Source organism: Ranitomeya imitator, chromosome 5 (genome assembly GCF_032444005.1).
Source record: "Ranitomeya imitator isolate aRanImi1 chromosome 5, aRanImi1.pri, whole genome shotgun sequence".
NCBI lineage: Eukaryota > Metazoa > Chordata > Amphibia > Anura > Dendrobatidae > Ranitomeya > Ranitomeya imitator.
The window spans coordinates 466,371,581-466,394,730 of NC_091286.1; the positions used below are offsets into that span (position 1 = coordinate 466,371,581).

Consider the following 23,150-nt stretch of genomic DNA (forward strand, 5'->3'; position numbering starts at 1 on the left):
GGCAGGTGAGAAATGGACAGGGGGAGTGTGCACTAATTGGCCAGCAGATAGACACACGATAATAAGCATACCACGTAAAAGCATGATGGCGCATGAAAATTGCCCAACTACATGTTTAAATAAAACACCAGATATGAAAAGACACCATTGATAAGGAAAGTATAGATTTTATTTTATTTAACATCCTATGTTTACTAAGTTCTGGACTTTGGAAAACCCAAGGTCATAATATGGAACATTCAATTTGCAGAACATAACTGTTAGGTGTCGAGTTCCCGCCTCTGCACAAGGGAATCTCGAATCACCTTGGCTGTGGTTCCCATTCTTCTCCAGCTGCAGTGAAGCCTGCTCAGCGGAGACGTCGGTCCCAGCATCTGGCTCAGGCTGATACTGGGGGACTGGTTACTACTGTTCTTCCAGGCTCTGCCTTTGTAGCCAGTACTGGTCAGCGGCGAGCAGACGTCTCTGGGACTAAGTCCTGCTTTTCCCTTTCTGAGCATGCTCAGGGTAAGGCCTCTCATTGGAAGTCAGGGGTCACATGCTCAGATCCTGCAGCAGCTCCCATTGGTCCTCTAGGAAGGTCCTGAAGTTGCTCAGGTACTGTAGCAGCTCCCATTGGTCCTCTAAGAAGGTCATGAAGTTGCTGCAGCTATGAAGGGTTCACATGTCCGCACGGCCATGCGCTAATAGCAAACCAATGTCTATGAGATCAGCGCTAGTGTGGTCATGCCTGGATACGGTTAGGGTTTGGCTGAAATAAGCCCCTAGAATACCGGCAACTCCGGTGAGGAGTTTGTATGAGTGTATTCAGGGCCTTGGCTGAAATAAGCTGTTAGAATACCGACACCTCCGGTGAGGAGTTGTTTGTCTGTTTTCTCTGACTGCATGACCACAGTTTGCTCTGGTTGGTAGCTGTGTACCTCTGTGAGGTTAACAGGGCACAGCATCTTGTTCCTAGCAACTCTGTGGAGTTAACAGAGTTCGCTTATACCACCATATAGCACCGCCATTTGCCAGCAGCAGGTTCCTCTCCTGCACGGTGGACTCCGGGTTGTGAATGCACCTAATAATACATATGCATAAACTCGGTGCATTCCGCCAACCCTAACATAATACTAGCGCCAGGGTCTGGCTAGTCAATGGCGGATAAACAGCAATCCTGGAAGGTAGGTTGGCGGCTCTCGAGCGCACAACCTCAGCTGTGGATGTTACCGCGGTTGCTGTTCAGGGTGCTAGCATGGCTGCAGCAACCTAGTCCACGGCCACCCCTGTTCCGACTCTATCTCGCCTCCCGCTGCCAGAAAAATTTTCTGGTGATAGTAAATCTTGTAGGGGTTTCGTGAGCCAGTGCTCTATACATCTCGAGCTCCTGGCGGCATGTTTCCCCACAGAGTGGGCAAAGGTGGGATTTATTGTGTCTCTCCTGTCGGAGAGACAGGGCATTGGAGTGGGCTACGCCGCTGTGGGAGCGTGGCGATCATGTTGTGCAGAGTGCTCCGCTGTTCTTGAGCACTATGAACAGGTCTTTTTAAGGTCTCGTGTCACCCATGATACGGCGCTCCAACTGTTGGCATTGACTCACGGCTCATCCTTGGTCAGCCATTTTGCCGTCTACTTCTGCACCCTAGCATCTGAGCTGGAGTATTTTGGAGGGGGCTGGCTGACCACGTGAAGGATGCTCTGACCACAAGGGAGATTCCCGCCACACTGGAGTAGTTAATAGCTGTGTCTACCCGTATTGACCTCTGTTTTCACAAGCGGAGGTTAGTGTGGGCCCAGTGTAGGTAGAGGTTTCAGCTGGCTCCCACCTTCGCCAAACCTTTGGAATCACCAGTCCTGGTCCCTGAGTCACATGAGGCCATGGAAGTGTCAGAAGTGGGATCTAAGTCCCGGACCGCTCATGCACTCAAGGTCTGCCATGTTTGCCAGCAGTCAGGACATCTTGCCACCAGATGTTCACAGCGGTTGAGGAAACGTCAGCGTCTAGTGGTAGTAGGTGGAGGTACACTAGACACGGCGACGTTTGTCTCCAAATTGCCCTTTAAGGGGACAATTACAATAGGCTCATTCACTCACTCGGTAGAGCTTTGCGTGGATTCTGGGGCGGAGGGCAATTTTATGTCTTCTGCCTTTGCCCAATGTCATGCAATACCCCTGGTAATGCTAGCTCAACCAGTAACTGTACAAGTGGTGAATGGGTCAACACTGCCCTCACAGATTACACACCAGACCATCACTTTCACTCTGTACTTGTCACCATCTCATCAGGAGATTATATCTCTGTTTGTCATCCCTGAGGGAATTGATGAGGTCCTGATAGGGATGCCTTGGCTACGGTATTACTCTCCTCATATCGAGTGGTCCACAGGTAGAATTTTGGGATGGGGTGAATCTTGTGGTGGTAGATGTCAGAGGGAGAGCATTCAGGTTGCTAAGACTGAGGTACTCGCAGATCTATCCTGTCTGCCCAAGCAATGTTGGCCCTATGCGGACGTGTTCTCCAAAAGGGTTGCGGAGACCCTTCCACCTCACCACCCCTATGACTGTCCTATTTACCTCTTGCCTGGTGCTGAGCCTCCCCGGGGTCGAGTCTATCTGTTATCTCTCCCGGAGACGGTGGCAATGTCTCAGTACATCCAGGAAAATCTGGCAAGAGGATTCATTAGAAAGTCAGTGTCACTTGCAGGGGCTGGGTTCTTCTTCGTGCAGATGAAAAACGGGGAACTACGTCCATGCATAAACTACAGGGGTAGATATCCTCTGCCCCTGATATCTGGGCTTTTTGATAGGCTTTGGGGAACAAGGGTGTTTACTAAACTAGATCTGCGGGGTGCTTACAACCTGATTTGCATCCGTGAGGGGGACGAATGGAAGATGACTTTTAACACCAGGGATGGGCATTATAAATATCTAGTGATGCCATTTGGGCTCTGTAATGCCCCAGCCATTTTCCAAGACTTTGTAAATGATATCTTCCGGGATATGCTCTCCACCTCGGTCGTAGTCTATCTGGATGATATTCTCATCTACTCTTCGACCTCTTTCGAACTAACTCCCTTTACGCCAAGTTGGAGAAAAGTGTGTTTGAGCAGGAATCCATACCTTTCCTGGGCTATATCATCTCCACCCAGGCATTGGCTATGGATCCTGCCAAACTACAGGCTGTGATGGATGGGCAGGAACCCCATTCTCTTAAAGCAGTGCAGCGCTTTATGGAGTTCATTAATTATTATTGCCAGTTCATCCCTCATTTCTGAACTTTGGTAGCTCCCTTGGTAGCCCTCACCAAGAAGGGAGAAAATCCCAAATTGTGGTCTGAGGAGGTCTCCAAGGCCTTCACTTCTATTAACTGCACCCTTTATGACACTCTGAGGTCTCCAAGAATTGTAGCCAACTTTTTTCAAACTCTTTTAATGCATACATAGCTTTTGTTGTGTCAAAGGGACTTTAACATATATGCCTATAATGATAAATTTGTGGGAACTAGTAAACAGCGTGTTTTTCATGCACTAATCTTCTTAGATGTCATGCAGTCACACACTATCAGCACAGTTTGTTATATTACAGATTTCTATCCATATCACTAGGGCTAAACTGCAGGCCATGAAGTCCCCTCACAAGAGTACTGGCTGCTGTATTCCCTGATTCTGATTAATTTAGGATACAGTAGTCCCTTCTGATTGGCTTTGCTATACAATGTGATAGCTGCAAGCCATTATAAGAAAGCATGAATGCCCATCCCTGAAATCATGTGACCTTTCTAACTAATTAAATATTCTGCAATGTGTAAAATGGAGATAGCCATTTTAGGTGAATGAATCTCAAATTGTTCAAATTTGCCGTGTTGTGCGAATTCCTAAAAATTTGAAACAAATTCAATTTCTATCTAATTGGATTGCTCATATCCTAGATTTTTGTTAGTGTGATCTCCAAGCTCAGAATTTTACCAGTTGTCCCCTTTTCTCCCACCCTATGCAGTATGTATGGGTTACACATAACAGCATTTGGATTGACTTTGTTTGCCATCAATAATCTGTTAAGAATAGAGATTTTTAATAAATTAATTGCCCCCTGATGCTAATACAGGGGATTATACTTTCTGTGAGGACTGTGTAAAATCTGATGCTATAACTCTTTATTCTTCATCATTTGGGGAAATTCTATACGTAAAGATGTAGAATATTTTAACCAAAAACACAATGAGATAACTATACTAACTAAGTAACTATACTAAGTGTAAGGCCGGGGTCACACTTGCGAGTGCAATGCAAGTGCAAACTCGCGGGAGTCTTTCGCATCAACACCCCGCACTGTGGCCGACACTTGGGACCGGAGTGTTCAGCTACAAATAATATATGCAGATGCACACTCCGGTCACGAGTGACGGCGGCAGTGCCGGGCATTGATGCGAAAGACTCCCGCGAGTTTCTCGCATTGCACTCGCAAGTGTGACCCCGGCCTAAGAGAAACATACTGTTAGGGGTCGAGTTCCCGCTTCTGCACAGGGGGAATCTCGAGCCGCCTCCGCTGCGGTCTCCCATTCTTGTCCAGCCGCAGTGGAGTCTGCTCAGCAAAGACGTCGGTCCCAGCGTCTTGCTCATCCTCACTCTGTTCTGAGAGTTACTGCTGCTTCTCCAGTCTCTGCCATTAAAGTCAATGCTGGTCAGCAGCGAGCGGACTTCCCTGGGACTAAGTCCTTGTCTGCACGTACTGAGCATGCCCAGCATAAGGTCTCCCGTTGGAGATCGAGGGTCATGTGCTCAGGCTCTGCAGCACATTCCATTGGTCCTCTTTGCAGGCCCTGGAAGGGCAAAGGTGCTGTGGCCTCTTCCTGTGCTGCTGCTATATAAACTGCGCATGACCGCACGGCCATGCGCTAGTATTATCTGACAATTGCTTATGTGTGTATGTTGTGAGTGCAAGTCGTCCTTGGAAACCCCTACCCTATTGAATGTCTGTTCGCGGAAGGTGTATGGCTGCTATCTAGCGCCCGACTTAGCCTACAGCACTAAACACACATCTCAGCGTCCTGTAGCTGTGCCTGCCAGTACGGCGCCGTGCGCCTGCCTTGCGCTTTCCATACCCGAGTCTGGGTGGTTAGTGGCGTCCGTTAGTGCGGCATCGCTTGCACTCTTGTGCACTTATATTTCTTAAGGTTCTCTACACACCCAGTTGCGGTGTTACGCCAGCAAGGGTCTAATCGGGCTTCAATCCCTTCTGGGGTTAAGTCCGCTGACCACTTGCTCGCGCACTAGTGCGGTACTGCGGTCCTGTGAATTAACAGGATCGCTTTCTTCACGCTAGGTGAGGTTTAACCCACGCGTGTATACTTTAGTGTACCGCCATATTGTCTGCAAATTGCTAGCAGCAGGTTCTCACCTGCACGGTGGACCCCGGACTGCGAACGCACCTTTATCATCTGTCTAGGTGCGTTCCGCCAGTCCTAACAGAATACTAGCGCCAGGGTCTGGCTAGTAAAAATGGCGGACGACCAGCGTTTACAGCGGTACATCCAGCAGCTGGAGGGAAGGTTGGCGGCTCTTGAGCGTACAACCTCAGCTGTGGATGTCACTGCTGTAGCTGTGCAGGCTGCAAGTGTAGCCGCAGCCAGTTTGTCCACTGCCACCCCTGCTCCGACTTTATCCCGTCTCCCACTACCTGACAAGTTTGCTGGCGACAGCAAACATTGTCGTGGATTCGTGAGTCAGTGCTCTATACATCTTGAGCTCCTGGCGTCACGTTTTCCTACGGAGCGGGCGAGAGTGGGATTTATCCTATCTCTCTTGTCGGGCAGGGCGTTGGAGTGGGCAACGCCACTCTGGGAGCGAGATGATCGTGTGGTACAGAGTGCTCCTCTCTTCTTGGACACTCTGAAGCAGGTCTTTTTAGGGCCTCGGGTTACCCACGACACCGCACTCCAATTGTTGTCCATTACACAGGGTACCTCCGTGGTCAGCCAGTTTGCCATTCAGTTCCGGACTCTAGCTTCAGAGTTAGAGTGGCCAGACAAAGTTCTTATTCCGGTGTTCTGGAGGGGACTGGCAGACCACGTGAAAGACGCCTTGGCCACTAGGGAGATACCGGCCACACTGGAGGAACTTATTTCCGTGTCTACCCGCATCGACCTCCGTTTTCACGAGCGGAGGTTGGAGCGGACCCAGTGTAGGCAGAGGTTTCGGCTGGCTCCAACTTTCGCCAGACCTCTGGAATCTCCTGTCTTGGCGTCAGATTCTCATGAGGCCATGGAGGTTTCTCGAGCGGGACCTAAATCTCTAGCCGCTCGAGTACCCGTAGTTTGTAATCACTGTCGACAACATGGACATTACGCCAATAAATGTCCGCGGCGGTCGGGAAACGATCGCGTCTAGTGGCCATTGGGGGAGGTTCACTAGACACAGCAGCATTCTCCTCCAAACTGTCCTTTAAAGGGACAATCCTGTTAGGCTCCTCCACTCTTACAGTCGACCTTTGTGTGGATTCAGGAGCAGAGGGAAGTTTCATGTCCTCTGCTTTTGCTACACGTCATGCTATACCACTGGTCATGCTCGCCAAACCAATAACGGTTAGAGTTGTGAATGGGGCAACACTCCCACTGCAAATCACGCACCAGACAGTCCCGTTATCGCTGTCCATGTCTCCTTCCCACCAGGAGATTATTTCCCTTCTTGTCCTTCCTGAGGGAATGGATGAGATTTTGCTGGGAATACCCTGGCTCCGTTTCCACTCGCCACATATTGAGTGGTCCTCAGGGAAAATATTGGGCTGGAGTAAGTCATGTTTGGGCAGATGTGTGAGTGAGTGTGTACAGGTCTCTACTACCCAGGTACCCGCAGATCTCTCGTCGCTTCCCAGGTATTATTGGTGTTATGCAGACGTGTTCTCTAAAAAGGCTGCTGAGACTCTACCGCCCCATCGCCCTTACGACTGTCCTATCGACCTCTTGCCGGGAGCTGAACCTCCTAGGGGAAGGGTATATCCCCTCTCTCTCCCTGAGACGGAGGCTATGTCTCAATACATTCAGGAGAATTTAGCAAGAGGATTTATAAGGAAGTCAGTGTCTCCGGCAGGGGCGGGATTCTTCTTCGTGCAGAAGAAGAACGGAGAGTTACGTCCTTGCATCGATTACAGGGGTCTCAATGCTATCACCATTAAGAATAAATACCCGTTGCCCCTGATATCGGAGCTCTTTGACAGGTTAAGGGGAGCTAAAATATTCACCAAGTTAGATCTGCGGGGTGCCTACAATCTGATTCGTATCCGTGAGGGGGACGAGTGGAAGACGGCTTTCAATACCAGGGATGGGCACTATGAGTACCTGGTGATGCCTTTCGGGCTCTGTAATGCCCCAGCCGTTTTTCAGGACTTCGTCAACGATATCTTCCGGGATATGCTTTCTACCTCGGTCGTAGTCTATCTGGATGATATTCTCATCTTTTCTCCAGATATTGACTCCCACCGGAGAGATGTTGGCAGAGTCTTCGAACTCTTACGGGCAAATTCCTTGTATGCAAAGTTGGAGAAGTGTGTGTTTGAACAGGAGTCCTTGCCTTTCCTGGGCTATATTGTCTCGGCCCAGGGATTGGCTATGGATCCTGCCAAACTACAAGCAGTGATGGACTGGCAGGAACCCCATTCTCTTAAAGCGGTGCAGCGCTTTATGGGGTTCATAAATTACTATCGCCAGTTCATTCCCCACTTTTCAACTTTGGTAGCTCCCTTGGTATCCCTCACCAAGAAGGGAGCGAATCCCAAATTGTGGTCCGAAGGGGTCTCCAAGGCCTTCTCTTCTATAAAGACCCATTTTGCCAGCGCTCCTATCTTACATCGTCCCGATGTGGGTAAGCCATTCCTTTTGGAAGTGGATGCCTCATCCGTTGGTGCTGGAGCAGTCCTCTATCAAAAGGATGCTCAGGGTCGGAAGCATCCATGCTTCTTTTTCTCTAAGACCTTCACACCAGCGGAGAGAAATTACTCCATCGGGGATAGAGAGTTGTTGGCAATGAAGTTGGCCTTTTCTGAGTGGAGACATCTCTTGGAGGGTGCCCGATTCCCATTCCAGGTTTTCACGGATCACAAGAATTTGGTCTATTTACAAACAGCCCAGCGGCTGAATTCTCGTCAGGCCAGATGGTCCTTGTTTTTCTCCCGGTTCCACTTTACCCTACATTATCTCGCTGGGGAGAAGAACATTCGTGCCGACGCTCTCTCTCGCTCCTTCGTGTCAGCTGAGGAGGAGGAGGACGAGCCTCGGCTCATTGTCCCTTCGGAGAGTCTGAGAACTGTAGCTCCGGTTTCGCTGGAGTCTGTGCCCCCGGGCAAGACTTTTGTTCCCATCAATTTGCGTCCGGAGGTTCTCTCTTGGGCTCATTCGTCCAGAGTGGGTGGACACTTTGGGGCTAAAAGGACCTCTGAGCTACTGGCGAGGACGTACTGGTGGCCACATATGGTTCGTGACGTCGGAGACTACGTTCGGGCATGTGTCTCTTGTGCCAAGAATAAGTCTTCCCGACAACGGCCAGCTGGTTTGTTATACCCTCTGCCGGTGGCAGACAGGCCCTGGGAAATGGTCGGGATGGATTTTGTTGTGGGTTTGCCCAAGTCTCGTGGCTGTACCATTATTTGGGTAATCACCGACCATTTTTCTAAAATGGTGCATTTGGTGCCACTTCCCCGGTTACCTTCTGCACGGGCCTTGGCAGCGTTGTTTGTCAAACACATCTTTCGTCTTCACGGTATGCCAGACAAAATTGTCAGTGACCGAGGTCCCCAGTTTGCGTCTCGGTTCTGGAGAGAGCTTTGTCGTCTTCTCAGTATCGAGTTGAATCTCTCTTCGGCTTATCATCCCGAGACGAATGGGTTGGTAGAGAGAGCCAACCAGACCTTGGTCACATATCTGCGACATTTTGTTTCTGCTAAGCAGGATGACTGGGCATCTTTGCTACCGTGGGCGGAGTTTGCTCTTAACAATGCTGTCGCTGATTCCACTGGACAGACTCCATTCCTCCTTAACTATGGTCAGCATCCGAGGGTACCTGTGCCCATGCCCGTGTCTTCCGCCGATTCCAGGGTGGCAGACTGGGCTGTGGAGGCACGGGACATTTGGGATCGCACTCAGGATGCTATTCAGGCTTCCAAGGAGAGAATGAGGTCCTCCGCCGATGCACATCGGCGCCCCGCTCCAACCTTTGCTCCTGGCGACTTAGTGTGGCTCTCCGCCCGTAACATCAGGCTGCGAGTTGAGTCCACCAAGTTTGCACCTCGCTACTTAGGTCCTTTTAAGGTCCTCGAACAGGTTAATCCTGTGGTTTACCGTCTGGCCCTTCCTCCACGCCTGGGTATCACCGACACCTTTCACGTGTCCCTCCTTAAGCCCGTCTACATGTCCCGGTTTTCTGAGTCATCTACTGAGACGTCGGGTTCGTCTACGGACGATTACGAGGTGAACGCGATCTTGGGGTACAAGGTGGTTCGTGGCAAAAAATTTTATTTAGTGGACTGGAGGGGTTACGGCCCTGAGGATAGATCCTGGGAGCCTGCTGAGCACATTCGGGCTCCGCAGCTCATTGCTGCCTTCGAACGTAGCGAGGCCCAAGGAGGGGGGGGCCCTAGGAGGGGGGGTAATGTTAGGGGTCGAGTTCCCGCTTCTGCACAGGGGGAATCTCGAGCCGCCTCCGCTGCGGTCTCCCATTCTTGTCCAGCCGCAGTGGAGTCTGCTCAGCAAAGACGTCGGTCCCAGCGTCTTGCTCATCCTCACTCTGTTCTGAGAGTTACTGCTGCTTCTCCAGTCTCTGCCATTAAAGTCAATGCTGGTCAGCAGCGAGCGGACTTCCCTGGGACTAAGTCCTTGTCTGCACGTACTGAGCATGCCCAGCATAAGGTCTCCCGTTGGAGATCGAGGGTCATGTGCTCAGGCTCTGCAGCACATTCCATTGGTCCTCTTTGCAGGCCCTGGAAGGGCAAAGGTGCTGTGGCCTCTTCCTGTGCTGCTGCTATATAAACTGCGCATGACCGCACGGCCATGCGCTAGTATTATCTGACAATTGCTTATGTGTGTATGTTGTGAGTGCAAGTCGTCCTTGGAAACCCCTACCCTATTGAATGTCTGTTCGCGGAAGGTGTATGGCTGCTATCTAGCGCCCGACTTAGCCTACAGCACTAAACACACATCTCAGCGTCCTGTAGCTGTGCCTGCCAGTACGGCGCCGTGCGCCTGCCTTGCGCTTTCCATACCCGAGTCTGGGTGGTTAGTGGCGTCCGTTAGTGCGGCATCGCTTGCACTCTTGTGCACTTATATTTCTTAAGGTTCTCTACACACCCAGTTGCGGTGTTACGCCAGCAAGGGTCTAATCGGGCTTCAATCCCTTCTGGGGTTAAGTCCGCTGACCACTTGCTCGCGCACTAGTGCGGTACTGCGGTCCTGTGAATTAACAGGATCGCTTTCTTCACGCTAGGTGAGGTTTAACCCACGCGTGTATACTTTAGTGTACCGCCATATTGTCTGCAAATTGCTAGCAGCAGGTTCTCACCTGCACGGTGGACCCCGGACTGCGAACGCACCTTTATCATCTGTCTAGGTGCGTTCCGCCAGTCCTAACACATACAAAGGCAAAAATGTGTCTCTAGTCAAGTAAAGCAAAAAGCTATAGAACATCAAGTTAGATGTGAGTTACCCTTTTCTGTATAAATGTATTTTGCTACACTGTGTTAACTGTCAAGTTAGAAAATGCTACATTTACATTAGTATGCTGTATTAAATGTGAACCCAACATCTGAATGAAATTTGAACATTCTCTACATGCTTGTGGGAGACCCCCAAAACCTCAGAACATCATAAAGGACAGTTGATTAAAATGTCTGTGAAATTGTGTAGTCTGTTTAGTTATGAAAATCAGATGTCACATTGGGGACAGGAAATGATGTGCATGATGGCATTGACCACTACACAGTGCTGTGGAACATGATCACATTATATAAGCAGTAGAAATGTTAACATCTATTTTTAATATTATTTATCTAACAGCTATACTTTTATAAACAGAGATATACATTTATTTTACCATTTCTTGAGTACACCGTATGTGTATGTTATTTTAATAACAAATTCACACTTCAGTCGCTACTTAAATCTAAATTTACTTTCAATGCAATGAAACTCGGGAATATATAAATGCATTTTATTTAAATGACAGTGATAAATAGCCACATTACCTCCAGAGTTCCACTGGCAGAGTAGGCAGCATACAAGTACAGAAATTCCTGACTTTTGGTCTCTTCATCACACTGCTGTCCATTTGCATAATAGCACTGGCCATTGTTCAGAGTGATTGTATTTGGAGAAGAGCCTGGTAGGTCAAGTAAGACTGAATAATTTACTAACTGAACTTCTTTTAAGCCTATTGAAGTCCATAGAAGTGCAATATTTTTTGCCGGGTCTGAGTTTGTTATATTGACAGAAGTCTGTGCAAAATATCTGTAAGGCAAAAAGAGATTTTACATTAGATCTGGAATGTATTTAAAAATGTATGATAGACCTTTCTTCTTCTTTGGTCTATATAGGAAGAAAGGCAGACCTTTCTTATCTTCTCTTTTCTGTCTACTGACAGACTTCTAAATAACAAGTAAAATATCTGAGATCTGCTGCAATGCACACACTGAATAAAGACCACAATGAATAATGTATTATCCAGTCACCCAATTTAAGCAAATTTTTCTATTGATTTAGAAAAAAAACCATTATATATATGTGTATATATATATATATATATACATATATTAGGTATAATATTATTTTTTTTATAAATCAAAGGAAAATAATTGCTTAGATATAAAAGTATTCATACCCCGTGAACTTTTCCTTATTTTTTTCACTTTGCTCCATCAAATTTAAATATATTTTATTGCATTTTTATTGAAATTGCCAACACAAAGTAGCAAGTATTTGTCAAGTGCAAAGTGAACAATACAAGTTTTTACTGTAAAAATAGTTATGAAACATGGGAATAAATTAACGTGTGTAAACAAATAATCCCATAAAATAATCTTTCTATTTATTTCTAATCTCTAAAAAAAAAACACCAAAAGCCGGTGTAGCAGACACTTTGGAAAAGTAGATATATCAGATACAAAAATTATCTAAAATCAGACCATGGATAATTACACATGATGAAGTTACTTCTACATTAGTATCCGGATATAGTAACAGCCTAAAAATACCTATAAAGTCCCTTGCTAATGTCCTAGAATGATTTTACCAAACTGAGGAGGTTGGCACCCTAAAAGATACGAGATATGGTGCCCCCACTTGTCGGCGGCTACCCCCGTCTTATCTGGCTGTTAAAAGCAGGCAGGAAAAGACAGGTATAAAATTAGAGATGAAGAAAATCAATGTATACAATGGGGTGGACTATATCTAAGGTGAGTGCATGGTAATGGTGTGATTGCTTTACAATGAAGGGATACTTGGCGACTAGAGAGATGATAGTACCCTTCTTATAGAGAAATTATAGTGCCTACCTTGTAGGCATTTGCTATACCTTGTAGGTGGATAATAAGATAATTTAATAGTAAACTTTCAGATAATATATACATTCCTTTTCTTGACCTGATGCTGCTCAATAGCGGTGGTTGGCATCCTAATAGATTACGAGATGTAGAGTCCTCATTCACAGGTTAATTTTTGTATCTGATATATTCCCTTACGCTAAATATCTGTTACACTGGTTTTTGGTGTTTTTTATGCATTTAAAATAATTAAAATGATTATTTTAATGGATTACATGTTCACACATGAGCACAAAATTTTCCCAAGATTTTACTTGGAGCTATCGAGATGCAGTGATTTTGTATAGATCCTCAGTTTAGCATTATATTCCGCAATATATCAAAGTTTAAAATCACAGCAGCTGTGTTTAGGAACAGGTATTAAGATCCATGCACTAATTTACATTAGATAATTAATATGAGAGCTACAAGGGTAATTGAAGTTAAATGACTTTTCTGCTTGCATCGGTTTGACATAGTTCATTAAATGTGGCAGAATTCGGGAGGATCTATCCAGTAGGAAGCTATAGGCTGGCATATATGCAACTACAGAAAAGCAAAATGAACAATGTGTTTAAGACTATTGAGCTTTGGTAAATGATTTAAACATGTTATTAAATCATCTGAGCAACACAAGAAGTCACAGAGGAACATAACAATTCTTTAACTTCAGCTTTCCATATTGCATATGAGCAGTAAAACATATTGGCCTAGATTCATCAACAGATACCGAGGGAGAAACAGTCCACCGCTCTGCATAATAAATCAGCTTCCCAGAATAGTTATAACTTATTTTAGACAGTGATAAATCAACACAAGAAAATGCAAAAATAGGACAGGTGTACAAACCCTTTTGTCAGGCATTTTAGTATTAATCAATAACTTAAAAGGCAATGAATTTAAATATCAGGAAGGCAATTGCGTGCTGGTTTTAGCTACAATTAACATACATTTCATATGCCTAATGGAAAGACATTTTTTTATATATAGAACAGCAATAAAACAACAGTATGTGATAGTATAATTAAAGGAAATATCTCAATTGTTTAATTAAACTTTATTTACCAATATTTTTGTTTGTGAAAGAAAATATATTGTTCTTTTCCAATTTCGAATTCTTTTCAAAAACACATTCTTTCTTTCTTATATGAATCAATAAAGCTTGGTATGTGTTCTTTATGTTAGCTGAAATTAATGAGATACAATTGACAGAAAAATGTAATTGAATTTTTCTGTTTCCAGGAAGTGAGAGAATCCCTCACTATGCAACCTGGAAGTAATCCACAATTTAATGTCTCTCATGGCTCGCTCACACCACTGTAAATTCCTTCAGAGAGCGATTTAAAAAAACATTGGATCTCACTTGGACCAATGTTAGTCTACGGGGCCACGTATGTCTGATTTTTTTACTCAGACATTTTTGGTCCGATGAAGAAAATCACAGCATGCTCGAGTTTGATCTGATTGCCAAATTGCACTCAGTCATGCATGTCAATGAGTTCATGGAAATCATCGGATGACATCTTAGTCCAGTCTGATTTCTGCACACTGACACAATAGAGAAGAAGAAAATGTGTTTTCCATCTTCCCTTCAAAATGTGCTCTGATTCTCTCATCTAAAAGAATTGGATCACACTATGCTGACACTAAGCAAATTTGGGTCATAGTTTGATTAGAGTGTCCCTTTATGAGGTTATAACTCTGGAGCGCTTCAACAGATCCGGGTGATTCTGACAATGTTTTCTTGTGAAATATTGTAGTTCATTAAAGTGGTAAAATTTATTTGAAATTACCTGCGTTTATTTGTGAAAAAATGGAAATTTGGCGAAAATTTTGAAAATTTCGCAATTTTCCAACTTTGAATTTTTACGCCCCTAAATCACAGAGATATGTCACACAGAATACTTAATAAGTAACATTTCCCACATGTCTACTTTACATCAGCACAATTTTGGAAACAAAGTTTTTTTTTGTTAGGGAGTTATAAGGGTTAAATGATGACCAGCTATTTCTTATTTTTACAACACCATTATTATTTAAAGACCACGTCACATTTAAAGTCATTTTGAGGGGTCTATGTGATAGAAAATAACCAAGTGTGACACCATTCTAAAAACTGCACCCCTCAAGGTGCTCAAAACCACATTCAAGAAGTTTATTAACCCTTCAGGTGTTTCACAGGAATTTTTGGAATGTTTCAAAAAAATGAACATTTAATTTTTTTTCACAAAAAATTTATTCAGCTCCAATTTGTTTTATTTTACCAAGGGTAACAAGAAAAAATGGACCCCTAAAGTTGTTGTACAATTTGTCCTGAGTATCTGGATACCCCATGTATGGGGGTAAATTGGCTGGCATTAAGATGGGACGCCATGTTGCATTTGGAGAGCCATTAATGTGCCTAAACAGTGAAACTCCCCACAAGTGACATCATTTTGGAAAGTAGACCCCCTACAGAACTTATCTAGATGTGTGGTGAGCACTTTGACCCACCAAGTGCTTCACAGAAGTTTATAATGTAAAGCCGTAAAAATAAAAAATAATATTTTTTCACAAAAATGAAATTTTCGCCCCCAATTTTTTATTTTCCCAAGGTTACCAGAAGAAATTGTACCCCAAAAGTTTTTGTGCAATTTGTCCTGAGTATGCTGACACCCCATATATGGTGGTAAACCACTGTTTGGGTGCATGGCAGAGCTGGTAAGGGAAGGCGCGCTGTTTGACTTTTCAATGCAAAATTGGCTGGAATTGAGATGGGACGCCATGTTGCGTTGGGGAGCCCCTGATGCACCTAAACATTGAAACCCTCCACAAGTAACACTATTTTCAAAAGTAGACCCCCCACAAGTGACCCCATATTGGAAACTAGACCCACCAAGAAACTTATCTAGATGTGTTGTGGGAACTTTGGACCCCCAAATGTTTCACTACAGTTAATAACGCAGTGTTAGGACTGGCGGAACGCACCAAGACAGATGATAAAGGTGCGTTCGCAGTCCGGGGTCCACCGTGCAGGTGAGAACCTGCTGCTAGCAATTAGCAGACAATATGGCGGTATACACGCGTGGGTTAAACCTCACCCAGCGTGAAGAAAGCGATCCTGTTAATTCACAGGACCGCAGTACCGCACTAGTGCGCGAGCAAGTGGTCAGCGGACTTAACCCCAGAAGGGATTGGAGCCCGATTAGACCCTTGCTGGCGTAACACCGCAACTGGGTGTGTAGAGAACCTTAAGCAATCTATGTGCACAAGAGTGCGAGCGATGCCGCACTAACGGACGCCACTAACCACCCAGACTCGGGTATGGAAAGCGCAAGGCAGGCGCACGGCGCCGTACTGGCAGGCACAGCTACAGGACGCTGTGATGTGTGTTAGTGCTGTAGGCTAAGTCGGGCGCTAGGTAGCAGCCATACACCTTCCGCGAACAGACATTCAATAGGGTAGGGGTTTCCAAGGACGACTTGCACTCACAACATACACACATAAGCAATTGTAAGAAAATACTAGCGCATGGCCGTGCGGTCATGCGCAGTTAATATAGCAGCAGCACAGGAAGTGGCCACAGCACTTTTGCCCTTCTAGGACCTGCCAAGAGGACCAATGGAATCTGCTGCAGAGACTGAGCACATGACCCTCGATCTCCAACGGGAGACCTTACGCTGGGCATGCTCAGTACATGCAGACAAGGACTTAGTCCCAGAGAAGTCCGCTCGCTGCTGACCAGCACTGACTTTAAAGGCAGAGACTGGAGAAGCAGCACTAACTCTCAGAACAGAGTGAGAATGAGCAAGACGCTGGGACCGACGTCCTTGCTGAGCAGGCTCCACTGCGGCTGGACAAGAATGGGAGACCGCAGCGGAAGTGGCTCGAGATTCCCCCTGTGCAGAAGCGGGAACTCGACCCCTAACATTACCCCCCCTCCTAGGGCCCCCCCCTCCTTGGGCCTCGCTACGTTCGAAGGCAGCAATGAGCTGCGGAGCCCGAATGTGCTCAACAGGCTCCCAGGACCTGTCCTCGGGACCATAACCCTTCCAGTCCACCAAATAAAATTTTTTACCACGCATCACCTTGCACCCCAAAATAGCGTTCACCTCATAATCGTCCGTAGACGAACCCGATGTCCCAGCAGATGACTCGGAAAAGCGGGACATATACACGGGTTTCAAGAGGGACACATGAAAGGTGTCGGTGATACCCAGGCGTGGCGGAAGGGCCAAACGATAGACCACAGGATTAACCTGTTCGAGGACCTTGAATGGACCCAAGTAGCGAGGAGCAAATTTAGTGGACTCAACTCGCAGCCTGATGTTACGGGCGGAGAGCCACACCAAGTCGCCAGGAGCAAAGGTCGGGGCGGGACGCCGATGAGCATCAGCGGAGGACCTCATTCTCTCCTTAGAGGCCCGAATGGCATCCTGAGTGCGGTCCCAAATATCCCGTGCCTCCACAGCCCAGTCTGCCACCCTGGAGTCGGCGGAAGACACGGGCATAGGCACAGGTACCCGTGGATGCTGACCATAGTTGAGGAGGAATGGGGTTTGTCCAGTGGAGTCGGCAACGGCGTTGTTCAGTGCAAACTCTGCCCATGATAGCAAGGATGCCCAGTCATCCTGCCTGGCTGAAACAAAATGCCGCAGGTATGTGACCAAGGTCTGGTTGGCCCTCTCTACCAACCCATTCGTCTCGGGATGATAAGCGGAAGAGAGATTCAACTCAATACTGAGAAGACGACAGAGCTCTCTCCAGAACCGAGACGCAAACTGGGGACCCCGGTCACTGACAATTTTGTCTGGCATACCATGTAGGCGGAAGATATGTTTGATGAACAACGCTGCCAAGGCCCGTGCAGAAGGTAACCGCGGCAGCGGCACCAAATGCACCATTTTTGAGAAATGATCGGTGATGACCCAAATGATGGTACAGCCGCGAGACTTGGGCAAACCCACAACAAAGTCCATCCCGACCATCTCCCAGGGCCTATCTGCCACCGGCAAGGGATAGAGCAAACCAGCTGGCCTTTGACGCGGAGATTTATTTTTGGCGCAGGAGACACACGCCAGAACATAATCCCTGACATCCCGGACCATATGCGGCCACCAGTACGTCCTCGCCAGTAGCTCAGATGTCCTCTTTGTCCCAAAGTGTCCACCCACCCTGGACGAATGAGCCCAAGAGAGAACCTCCGGTCGCAAATTAATGGGCACAAAAGTCTTGCCCGGAGGCACAGACTCTAGCGAAACCGGCGCCACGGTTCTCAGGCTCTCGGAAGGGACAATAAGCCGAGGCTCCTCTTCCTCCTCCTCAGTTGACATAAGGGAGCGAGAGAGAGCGTCAGCACGGATATTCTTCTCCCCGGCGAGATAATGAAGGGAAAAGTGGAACCGGGAGAAGAACAGGGACCATCTGGCCTGGCGAGAATTTAGCCGCTGGGCTGTCTGCAAATAGACCAAATTTTTGTGGTCCGTGTAAACTTGGAAGGGAAACCGCGCACCTTCCAGAAGATGTCTCCACTCCGAAAAGGCCAACTTCATTGCTAGCAACTCCCTGTCCACGATGGAGTAGTTCCTCTCCGCTGGCGTGAAGGTCTTGGAGAAGAAGAAGCATGGATGCTTCCGACCTTGAGCATCCTTTTGGTAGAGGACTGCTCCAGCACCAACGGACGAGGCATCCACCTCCAGTAGGAATGGCTTATCCACATCGGGACGATGTAAGATGGGAGCGCTAGCAAAGTGGGACTTAATAGAAGTGAAGGCCTTGGAGACCTCTTCCGACCACAATTTGGGATTCGCTCCCTTCTTGGTGAGGGCTACCAAGGGAGCCACCAGAGTTGAGAAGTAGGGAATGAACTGGCGGTAATAGTTTATGAACCCCATAAAGCGCTGCACCGCTTTAAGAGAATGGGGCTCTTGCCAGTCCATCACAGCCTGTAGTTTGGCAGGATCCATAGCCAATCCCTGGGCGGAGATGATATAGCCCAGGAAAGGTAAGGACTCCTGCTCAAACACACACTTCTCCAACTTTGCGTAAAGAGAGTTTGCCCGTAGGAGGTCGAAGACTCTGCCAACATCTCTCCGGTGGGAGTCAATATCTGGAGAAAAGATGAGAATATCATCCAGATAGACTACAACCGAGGTGGAAAGCATATCCCGGAAGATGTCATTGACAAAGTCTTGAAAAACGGCAGGTGCATTACAGAGCCCGAAGGGCATCACCAGATACTCATAGTGCCCATCTCTGGTGTTAAATGCCGTTTTCCACTCGTCCCCCTCACGGATGCGAATCAGATTGTAAGCACCCCGCAGATCTAGTTTCGTAAACACTCTAGCTCCCCGAAGCCTATCGAAAAGCTCAGAAATCAACGGTAAAGGGTACTTGTTCTTCACTGTGATAGCATTAAGACCCCTGTAGTCTATGCATGGACGTAGTTCTCCATTCTTCTTCTGCACGAAGAAGAACCCTGCCCCAGCAGGTGACACTGACTTCCTAATGAACCCTCTTGCCAGATTCTCTTGTATGTACTGAGACATTGCCTCCGTTTCCGGGAGAGATAATGGATAGACTCGACCCCGGGGAGGCTCAGCACCAGGCAAGAGATCGATAGGACAGTCATAGGGGCGATGGGGCGGAAGGGTCTCCGCCGCCTTCTTGGAGAATACATCTGCATAAGACCAATATTGCTTGGGGAGAGAGGATAGATCTGCGGGTACCTCAGTAGTAGCAACCTGAACGCACTCTCGGTGACACCTACCCCCACATGATTCACCCCATCCCAGAATTCTGCCTGAGGACCACTCGATGTGAGGAGAGTGGTACCGTAGCCAAGGTATCCCCAACAGGACCTCATCAATACCCTCAGGAATGACGAGCAGAGAAATAATCTCCTGATGGGATGGCGACAGGGACAGAGTAATAGGGATGGTCTGATGTGTTATCTGTGCGGGGAGTGTCGACCCATTCACCACTCGTACCGTTACTGGTTGGGATAGCATAACCAGGGGTATTGCGTGACGTTGGGCGAAGGCAGAAGACATAAAATTGCCCTCCGCCCCAGAATTCACGCAGAGGTCTACCGAGTGGGAGGATGAGCCAAAGGTAATTGTCCCCTTAAAGGACAATTTGGAGGCAAACGTCGCAGTGTCTAGTGCACCTCCACCTACTACCACTAGACGCTGACGTTTCCTCGACCGCTGATGACATCTGGTGGCAAGATGTCCTGACTGTTGGCAAACCTGGCAACCCTGGGGTGCACGAGCAGTCTGGGACTTAGATCCCGCTCGTGACACCACCTTAGGTTCCTGGAACTCAGGAGCCTGAACTGGAGATTCCAAAGGTTTGGCGAAGGTGGGAGCCAGCCGAAACCTCTGCCTACACTGGGCTCGCTCTAACCTCCGCTCGTGAAAACGGAGGTCAATGCGAGTAGATACTGCTATTAACTCCTCCAGTGTGGCGGGAATCTCCCTAGTGGCCAGAGCGTCCTTAACGTGGTCAGCCAGCCCCCTCCAAAATATAGGGATAAGGGCTTTATCCGTCCACTCCAGCTCAGATGCCAGAGTGCGGAAATGGACGGCAAAAAGGCTGACCAAGGACGAGCCCTGAGTCAGTGCCAACAGTTGGAGCGCCGTATCATGGGTGACACGAGGTCCTAGAAAGACCTGTTTCAGAGTGCTCAGGAATAACGGAGCACTCTGCACCACATGATCGCCACGCTCCCACAGCGGCGTAGCCCACTGCAACGCCCTGTCCGACAATAAGGAAATTATAAAGCCCACCTTAGCCCGCTCTGTAGGGAAACGAGAGGCCAGAAGCTCGAGATGTATTGAGCACTGACTCACGAAACCCCTACAGGACTTACTGTCACCAGAAAATTTCTCTGGTAGCGGGAGGCGAGATAGCGTCGGTACAGGAGCGGCAGTGGACAAGGTAGCTGCAGCCACACTTGCAGCCTGAACAGCGACAGCAGTAACATCCACAGCTGAGGTTGAACGCTCAAGAGCCGCCAACCTTCCCTCCAGCTGCTGGATGTACCGCTGTAAACGCTGATCGTCCGCCATTTTACTAGCCAGACCCTGGCGCTAGTATTATGTTAGGACTGGCGGAACGCACCAAGACAGATGATAAAGGTGCGTTCGCAGTCCGGGGTCCACCGTGCAGGTGAGAACCTGCTGCTAGCAATTAGCAGACAATATGGCGGTATACACGCGTGGGTTAAACCTCACCCAGCGTGAAGAAAGCGATCCTGTTAATTCACAGGACCGCAGTACCGCACTAGTGCGCGAGCAAGTGGTCAGCGGACTTAACCCCAGAAGGGATTGGAGCCCGATTAGACCCTTGCTGGCGTAACACCGCAACTGGGTGTGTAGAGAACCTTAAGCAATCTATGTGCACAAGAGTGCGAGCGATGCCGCACTAACGGACGCCACTAACCACCCAGACTCGGGTATGGAAAGCGCAAGGCAGGCGCACGGCGCCGTACTGGCAGGCACAGCTACAGGACGCTGTGATGTGTGTTAGTGCTGTAGGCTAAGTCGGGCGCTAGGTAGCAGCCATACACCTTCCGCGAACAGACATTCAATAGGGTAGGGGTTTCCAAGGACGACTTGCACTCACAACATACACACATAAGCAATTGTAAGAAAATACTAGCGCATGGCCGTGCGGTCATGCGCAGTTAATATAGCAGCAGCACAGGAAGTGGCCACAGCACTTTTGCCCTTCTAGGACCTGCCAAGAGGACCAATGGAATGTGCTGCAGAGACTGAGCACATGACCCTCGATCTCCAACGGGAGACCTTACGCTGGGCATGCTCAGTACATGCAGACAAGGACTTAGTCCCAGAGAAGTCCGCTCGCTGCTGACCAGCACTGACTTTAAAGGCAGAGACTGGAGAAGCAGCACTAACTCTCAGAACAGAGTGAGAATGAGCAAGACGCTGGGACTGACGTCCTTGCTGAGCAGGCTCCACTGCGGCTGGACAAGAATGGGAGACCGCAGCGGAAGTGGCTCGAGATTCCCCCTGTGCAGAAGCGGGAACTCGACCCCTAACACGCAGAGCCGTGAAAATAAAAAATATTTTTTTCCACAAAAACCATCTTTAACACCCAGTTTTGTATTTTCCCAAGGGTAACAGGAGAAATTGGTCCCCAAAAGTTGTTGTCCAATTTGTCCTGAGTACGCTGATACCCCATATGTTGGGGGGGAACCACCGTTTGGAGCGCATGGCAGAGCTCGGAAGGGAAGGAGTGCCATTTGGAATGCAGACTTAGATGGATTGGTCTGCAGGCATCACGTTGTATTTGGAGAGCCCCTGATGTACCTAAACAGTAAAAAAAAAACACAAGTGACCACATATTGGAACATAGAGCCCCCAGGAACTTATCTAGGTTTGTTGTGAGAACTTTGAACCCCCAAGTAATTCACTACAGTTTATAATGCAGAGCCGTGAAAATAAAAAATCATTTTTAGCCCACAAAAATGTTTTTTTCAGCCCCCCAAATTTCTATTTTCCCAAGGGCAACAAGAGAAATTGGACCCCATAAGTTGTTGTCCAATTTGTCCTGAGTACGCAGATACCCCATATGTTGGGGTAAACACCTGTTTGGGCGCATGGGAGAGCTCGGAAGGAAAGGAGCACAGTTTTACTTTTTCAATGCAGAATTAGCTGGAATTGAGATCGGACGCCATGTCGAGTTTGGAGAGCCCCGATGTGTCTAGACAGTGGAAACCCCAAATTCTAACTGAAACCCTAACCCAAACACACCCCTAATCCCAACCACACCCCTAACCCCAACCACAACCCTAACTCCAACACACCCCTAACCCTAATCCCAACCATAACTCTAACCAGACCCCTAACCCTGACACACCCCTAACACAAATCCCAACCGTAAATGTAGTCCAAACCCTAACCTCAACCCTAACCCTAGCACCAACCCAACCCTAGCACCAACCCTAACCCCAACCCTAACCCTAGCCCTAACCCTAACCCTAATGGGAAAATGGAAATAAATACTTTTTTTAATTGTATTATTTTTACCTAACTAAGAGGGTGATGAAGGGGGGTTTCATTTACATTAATAGTGTGGTTTTTTAGCGTATTTTTATGATTGGCAGCTGTCACACACTAAAAAACGCTTTTTATTGCAAAAAATATTTTTTTGCTTTACCACATTTTGAGAGCTATAATTTTTCCACATTTTGGTCCACAGAGTTATGTGAGGTCTTGTTTTTTGCGGGACAAGTTGACATTTTTATTGGTATCATTTTCAGGCATGTGACATTTTTTGATCGCTTTATATTCCGCTTTTTGTGAGGCAGTATGACCAAAATTCAGCTATTCATGAATTTCTTTTGGGGGGTGTTTCTACTGTTCCGCGTTTGGTAAAATGGATAAAGCAGTTTTAGTCTTCAGGTCAGTATGATTACAGTGATACCTCATTTATATATTTTTTTTATGTTTTGGCACTTTTATACGATAAACACTATTTTATAGAAAAAATATTTATTTTTGCATCGCTTTATTCTGAGGACTATACGTTTTTTATTTTTTCATTGATCATGCTGTATGGCAGCTTGTTTTTTGCGGGACAAGGTGTCGTTTTCAGCGGTACCA

The 23,150-nt window shown here is 47.4% G+C and overlaps 1 protein-coding gene across 1 annotated transcript in view; it reads right to left on the reverse strand.

The window, feature by feature from the left end:
• NAALADL2 (N-acetylated alpha-linked acidic dipeptidase like 2) overlaps nt 1-23,150 on the reverse strand; it is a 980,368-nt gene that overhangs the window by 723,688 nt on the left and 233,530 nt on the right. The window contains exon 3 of the mRNA XM_069726727.1: nt 11,209-11,470. Within this exon, the coding sequence (XP_069582828.1) occupies nt 11,209-11,470 (262 nt within the window). The remainder of the gene's footprint in view (nt 1-11,208; nt 11,471-23,150) is intronic.